At 51.2% G+C, this 7,018-nt stretch overlaps 1 protein-coding gene across 1 annotated transcript in view; it reads left to right on the top strand.

The window, feature by feature from the left end:
* The first annotated feature begins 4,318 nt into the window (after positions 1-4,318).
* Positions 4,319-7,018, top strand: part of PPARGC1B (PPARG coactivator 1 beta) — a 49,856-nt gene continuing 47,156 nt past the window's right edge. Inside the window, exons 1-2 of the mRNA XM_047076876.1 lie at positions 4,319-4,408; positions 5,380-5,495. Of these exons, the coding sequence (XP_046932832.1) occupies positions 4,319-4,408; positions 5,380-5,495 (206 nt within the window). The remainder of the gene's footprint in view (positions 4,409-5,379; positions 5,496-7,018) is intronic.

The following is a 7,018-nucleotide window of genomic DNA, read 5'->3' as shown; positions in this document are numbered from 1 at the left end:
TTGGTTTATGCGTCATCTGTGGCTGTTTTTACATTCCAACCGCCGAGCTGAGCGGTTGACTTTATGGCTCCAAAGTCTGAAATATTTACTATCTGGCCTTTACAGAAAATGCTTGCCAGCATCTGATGGTTCGAGCTATGAAGGAAGGGGTTAAAATTCAGCCTCTGTCAGAGCAGGACCAGGAAGTTTGAAGTTTCTTGGAAAAGGACTTCCATGCAGACTGGCTTCATGGTGGTGGTGTGCCTATATTGGTGCCTCAATGAAGGGAAAAGAGTCATTTTGCTCAGGAGCATATCGTGGCGGCTGTCTGTCTCAGATCCAGGCCAGAGCACTTGAATGGCACGTGCGTGTGCATGCGTACACACGGGCACAATTCTCTAAGCAGCAACACGGCAAAGAGATGTGTTTGCCTCTAAAGGGCAGTTGCTTGTTTTGTCTCCTCTGGGGCCATTGCCTTAGCGTTTGGAGAAGCCGGGCCAGGATTCCTGCGTTGCCCTATATAAGGAGGCTGTCGTCCCAGCCGGGCCCATCCCATGGCAACAGGGCTAAAATGGAAACAGGGAGTTCTGTTTAAGGCCAGCCGCTGCCCAGCAGCTGCCTCCCGCCCGCTGCGGACTGAGCATTGTCTGCAAGCACCTGCCCTTCCTGCTGTAACCAGATTGGAATGCAGGCTCTGGGGGCTGCCGCCTGAAGCGGGTCCTTTGTGGGGTCGGTGCCCCTGGTCGCGTGCCACCGGTGCACCCTGCCTTGTGTCCAGGGCCATGAGGGGTTCACCAGAGGCAGCTGGACGCCGTGCCGGCTGAGGGTCAGACTTTCCCTCTCTGAGCCTCAGTTTCCTCCCGCCGAAAATAGGAGGTTCAGGGCCAGTTCTGTCCAAGGATTCTTTTCATTCTGTTGTTCTGTAACTCTGGCCCCTGTGCCTCCCGTGGAGAGGCTCTGAAACAAAAAGGGCTTTGTTCTTATTCTAGTGCAGAGGTGAGATGTTGTGGCTTCGGGGGTCAGGTTTCTGGGTTCCCATCCCAGCTTGAGGACTTAACTTAGCTGGGTGCCTCCAGGGGAAGTCAGCAGACCTCTCTGGGCCTCAACTTTTCTCATCTGTAAAATGGGGATAAAAAGGGAACCTCCCCCACGAAGTACCTGTAGCTAGTGTTTGGTTAAAGCATAGGAGGGGATGGGACTAAATGGCCGTCAAGGCCTTTTCCTACGTGGGGTTCTGTGTAGTTCTAATTCCAGATTTCCAGCCTCTCAGGCACGTGTCCCACTCTCCCACTGTTGACTGGGGAATTTCCAAGCAGAGGACACTTCACAGCCCTGGAAACCTGACCGAGAGATTAGAGGCCCGGAAAAGGGAGTTGAGGAGAAAGGAGCTGTGGGGAGTTTCCAGGGTGTTCCAGGCATATGTGCGTGTGGGAGCCACGTCCCTGCCAGCCAGCTCCCATGGGCGGAGCGGCCCCAGGCCCGGCATGGCTTCTGAGCAGGACGAGGTTACGGCATCGTGAGGCCTGGGATAGCATCCCTTCAGCCCCACCCCTCTGCATTTTTCTGCAGAATCATCGTTCTCTTGTTTTCTGTTTGGAGATATTTGGAGGGGATGGGGGAGAGGGAGGGAGTAAGTTTTTTTGGAGCAGTAGAATACAATGATTAAGAACCTGGCTTTGGAGTCCGTGGCCCTCAGCCAGCTAGGGAACCTCACTGGGCCTCCTCAGCTTCCTCCTGTAAAATAGAAATAATAGCAGCTGTGAGGATTAAATGGCAGAAAGTGTATGAGCTCAGCCCATTTTCTATGCAAAATAAGCTAACTCAGTAAAATCTAAAGAGTGCCTACTATGCACCAAGATCTAGTGGGAAACAAGCCGGACTAGTTTCCAGCAGTCAGGAGCTTCCATTCTAGTGAGGGTGGACAGATAACAAACACACGGCCAGAATGGACAAGATCTTTTCAGACAGTGAGGTGGATCATGAGGAAGATAAGACAGAGCCACGTAATGGACAGGGTGCCGAAGTGGGGAAGGGTAGCCACTTTAGAGTGAATGGTCAGCGAAGGCCTCTTTGAAGAGGTGACATTTGGTCAAAGTGTCAAGAAGGAGCCAGCCATGCAAAAATGGCTTGTGCAAAGGCCCTGGGGCAGTGATGAACTTTTGAGTTCTAATATATAAAGGAATGCCAAGATGTGGGGGGTATGGCGATTGAGTCAGAAGGTGGCCAGAGAGGATGCTGGCAAGGTAGGTGAGGACCTTATCAGCCATGGATGTTTGGATTTCATCCTAAGTACGAGAGGAGAGTCTTTGGAGAGTTTTGAGTAGGGAGGGAGTGGGGCAGCATGATCCGATGTACATTTTTTAAAGATGATTTTTGGCTACAGTGGGAGAGACCAACGTGGAGTGGGATGGGCAAGTATGGAACTGGGAGACGTGCTAGGTAGCCTTGTAGGGATCCAGGCAAGGGACGATGGCAGCATGGGCTAGTAGGGTGAGAGCGGGGACGGAGAGAGAGTGGACAGGACCAGCTGATGGACTGAGAGGGAGGGAAAGAGAGGTGTTCCGAGTGTCGCTTCTGAGCTGCTGGGTGAGGGTTTTGCCTATCACTGACAGGAGGAGGACTCGAAGGAGAAACTGGCTCGAGTGGAGCTAGAGCTCCATTTGAACATAAGGTTGAGGTGCCAATAAACCAACCCAGTGAGCTGTCAAGGGGACAAGATTTGAAAGGGCTCCTTTGCCGGAGTAGCCGAGGACACAGCTAATGCAGGGAAGGAAGGACATGGCATGTTTTGATCTGAGACAGCCCAAGTGCGTGTGTAACTGGGGCTTAACCCTCTTCCAGCCCTAAGCTTGTGGATTTAGCTTTAAGGACCTCCCTTACTCACTCAACAGCCCTGCGTGACCCACATCCCGCCCGGGGCCCCTCATGGGCTCAGGGCTGTTCCAGCCACTCCCCGAGGACTCCTCACGGCACGCAGGTGGGCCCTATTCTGTGTGGGGACAGAACCTGGGACGGCTTGTACCAGCCAGGCACCGTGTGAAATGTTTTATAACTGAGCTTCTTAACCTTCACGTTCTCCAGCCCCAGGGGTTAGAATTTAGGGGCTCTGTGAACTTGGATAGAGAACAAAAATGATCTCTAAGCTCTAAGTGAATGTTTTGCTAACCTCTGAGTGAAATTTAGAATTTCCATTCATTATGAACATAGATGACAAACCGTGAAAATATTAGTGGTGGCTGTGACTTTGTCACCAATGGAATCACAGCTGTTTCCATATCACATTACAGTTATTTCAGTTATCTGGGAATATTTATGTTCATCGCTCCTTTGAAATTACGGGTAATTATTATACTTGCGCCGAGATCTTCTTTTTTAACATTGCAGTGAGGAAGCATGTGATGTTACTGTAACACAAATTTATTCTTCCTAATATCTTATAAGTGTATTTTGATATCATTGGTTTCCTTTATAATGCTGTTTTATTTTATGCGCTTTGAAACATTTTACTTAATTTTATTTGTAAACATTTTGTAAACATTCTCAGAAGCTTGTAAGCTTCACCAGTGGGACCCAGTCACTCAAAAGAGATTGATTTCTGCTTTAAAAGCATGATCTTATCGTTTTCGTTTTATAGATAAAGAAGCTAAGTCTCAGGGAGGGTGAGTATCTAGGCCGGGGTCACACAGCTGGTTGAGTGAGTGAGCTCAAATTAATGCAGATCTTTCTGATTCCAAAGTCAGTGTTGTTAACAGTTTCCATTGCTACTTCCAAAGTGGCCCCGTCAGTTGAACCTATGACTGATTTAAACAGAATCTGCGGCACAAAAACCATTCATATTTTATCTGGAAAGATTAATACGGCTTTTGCGTTACAGTCCCAGTGTACCCTTGTTTTTTATAATAGAAGAAAGTTTTTCTTACCAAGTGAAATGATTTAATTTTCCATTGTGCCAGATATTGGGGAGTGGGGAGAGGGCCTATGCGTTTGTATTTCTCTGCCAACCACTGCGTCCCCCGTAGGTATGTGATCAGAGACAGAGAAACATGGCCCCAGCTCAGTAGATTCTCATGCTGCCCTGTGAGCAGGCACCTCACTAAACAAATGAGAAAACTGAGGCCTTGGGCCAATGGGTAGCTTCCTGTAGTCACAGAGCTCCAGCCAGTGGAGTTCTAGTTCAGGCTCTTCCCCGTGCTGCAGCCTTGGTCCAGTTCCAATGTCACCAACTTTGCTGCATGATCTCCAACATGTTACTTACCATCCCTAGGACTTAGTTTCCTCATCTGTAAAATGGGGTGGTCAGTGTGTCTACCCCTCTTTACTTGGTGGTTGGACAGTACCGATGACGTGGGTATCAAGTGTGACCTTTTCAGAGGTCCTCAAGCAGGGGCTGGGTACTGAGGAAGGCAGGGACCCCCTCGCTGCCTGTGAGGTGAGATGGGACCGTCCCTGAGCTCCCACCAAGGCCAGGAGCCAAGTCCGATATCCGGGTCCAGTCTCAGCTACAGCCCAGAGCTTCCTCGGTGAGCAGTCAGGACTGGTTGACAGGGGACAGACTCCTTGCCTCCCGTCTTTGTCTCTCTGTCCCTTCCTCAGAGCCCCGACACCAGACGTGGTGGCTTTATTTCACGCTCCTCTATATTTAATAAGCAGGACCATGACGAGATTTGGTGACCTCAGGGCCCAAATGGACCGTCTGCTGGCATAAGCAGTGCTTGAGTCATTTCCCAGGGATGAGCACTGGGCAGGATTCCAGGAGCTGAATTTACCCTCCGATTCTCTGCTTTCCTCCTTCCCTGCCTGCCTCCAAGCTCCATTTTAGAGTTTCCAACTTCCTTGGCTTCAGGAGGCCATGGACCAAGATAGATAGAAAATGAAACAGTTACTCATTCATCGAGGCTCTCCATGCCCCTACCTTAGCAGAGGCTTGGCCTCAGTGTGGGGAGACCCTGACCCAGGCCCTGGGGCTCCTGCCTGCCTGGGAGCTCTCATATCTGTATGCACTGGAGGACACAGGCTCAGTGGCCTATGTGCCTGAGAGATAGAGGCAGCAGATGGTGGAGATTGAGAGGAGGGACAAGCGGGGACAGTCAGGGCAGGCTCCACAGACAGGGTGGCATATGAATTGGACTTTGGAGGAGGGGTTGAGGCGTGTATGTGACCGAATAGAAATAAAATCCTCGAAGAGTAAGGAAGGACCTAAATAGAAAGTAAATATTCTGTGACCTCCCTCATCCCCAACCAACTCCTTGTTCCTGTTTCCAAACTCTTAAATATTTTCTTCTGTCCTCCTAGCGAGGATCTCTGAATATGTGACCTGTGCGTCTTCTTTCCACCCATGCTGCATCTTTTATTAAAAGCACAGACAGGATCATAGAATGTCAACTTCCCCCTTTCACTTAGCAACCCACCGTGGCTACCTTCGTGGCAGTGCCCGTGGGGGCAGGGGGCTTCGACTGGTGGTACGGTCCTTGCAGGTGGCTGGATGAGAAAACTCCCAGTGTGTACGACGAGCTTTGGTGGGGGCGTGAGGTGGGCAGTATAGCCAAGTGGCTAGGAGCTGAGCCTGACTTTTGGATTCAGCAGATCTGGGGTTGAATCTCAGTTCTAGCACTTTCTAGCTGTGTGACCCCGGGCAGGTTTCTTCACCTCTCTGAGTTTCAATTTCTCTGTCTTTCAGATGGAGCTAGTAATACTTCCTTTTTGGGAGTTTTGGGTACTTTCGGTGAAAGCACCTACCGGTCCCAGAGGCACCTGGTAAACAAGAACAGCCACCCGTTTTTGTAGCTGTTGCCGTGGTGTATCATATGGGGCAGGGGCAGCCGAGCCTTGCCAGGTAGGGCCAGGTGCATGTTGGGTGTTTCTGAAGCGGCGTTTGGAGAGAGGAGGGCCAGCAGATCGATCTGAAGCTTAAAATAGCCTGGAAGTGCAAGAACAACAATAAATAAATGGGTTCCGGATGCTTTTAAATTTTGGCATTTCCTGATCTCAGCTCAGCTGGTCCAGACAGCTTCATCAGCGTTTACTGCCGAGGCTGGCGGTGCACGCCTCCCCTGGCCACATCCCAAAGCTGCTTTCAAGAAAATCAGATCTAGAAACGTTTGGATCTCTGGCGCCGGGCCAGCGGGTCATGGATGTAGGTTGAGGATCAAGCAGCACTGGGGCTTGTTCCGTGTGTGTGGAAAGTGAAGGCTTGGGGCATGAGGGGGTGGGTGAGGTGGTTGCTCGAGAATGGGGTTATTCATTCGCGGCCCCGGTGTTTATTAAGCACTTACTATGTGCCTGGGGCTGGGGATATAGCAGTGAGCGTTAATAAAATGCCCATTCAAAAAAGCGTTTAGTTAGTAACTGTGATGAGCCCTGGAAGGCTCAGGACTTCTAGAAGGCTGCGAGAGGGTGCGGTGGGGCTCCTCACGTGCTCCGCGGGGCTCAAGGAGAGCTTCCCCTGGGAAGTAGGCTAGCGGGGAGAGATACGCAGGCAGAGCAGGGCTAAGCGTGGGGATGATGTTCCAGGCAGAGAGAACAGCCCGTGCATAGACCCTGTGCAGGGGGAGACCCTGGCAAGCGCCAGAGGTGAAAAGGAGGCCAATGGGGCCAAAAGTGGAGGTAGGGGTGGGTTAATATGGTGACACAATACGGGGCAGGTAGGTGGGACCCAGATCACACGGGACCTTCCAGGCCTCAGGAAGGATTTTGGTCGCCATCTGGGAGCAAGCAGGAGCAGGCTGGACATTAAACAGGGCCCGGTGGGGTCAGAGCTGCATCTTGACGGGATGGCTGTGGCAGCTCGTGTCCAGAAGCTCAGAGGGGGACTGGAGGAGAAGCAGGAGCCTGTGTGAGTTGATGGTGGTGTGCACCAGGGTCAGTGAAGGGTTAACTCAGTGATGGGGGTGGGGGTGGTGAGGAAGCACCAGCAGTTCCTTCTGGACTCTTCGGTGTAGTCTCACTAACGGCCGTTGTCTTTTGAGCACTTACTCTGCACCAGACGCTACGCAAAGCCCTTCTCCTTATAGCCTCTTAAGAACCCTAAGGTGGTCGGTAG

Source organism: Lynx rufus, unplaced genomic scaffold (genome assembly GCF_022079265.1).
Source record: "Lynx rufus isolate CCGP_SWC_20201006 ecotype Redwood Valley unplaced genomic scaffold, mLynRuf1.p SCAF_1, whole genome shotgun sequence".
Lineage (NCBI taxonomy): Eukaryota > Metazoa > Chordata > Mammalia > Carnivora > Felidae > Lynx > Lynx rufus.
The sequence above is the reverse complement of the archived record's forward strand: the minus strand, read 5'-3'. Positions and strand labels throughout refer to the sequence as shown.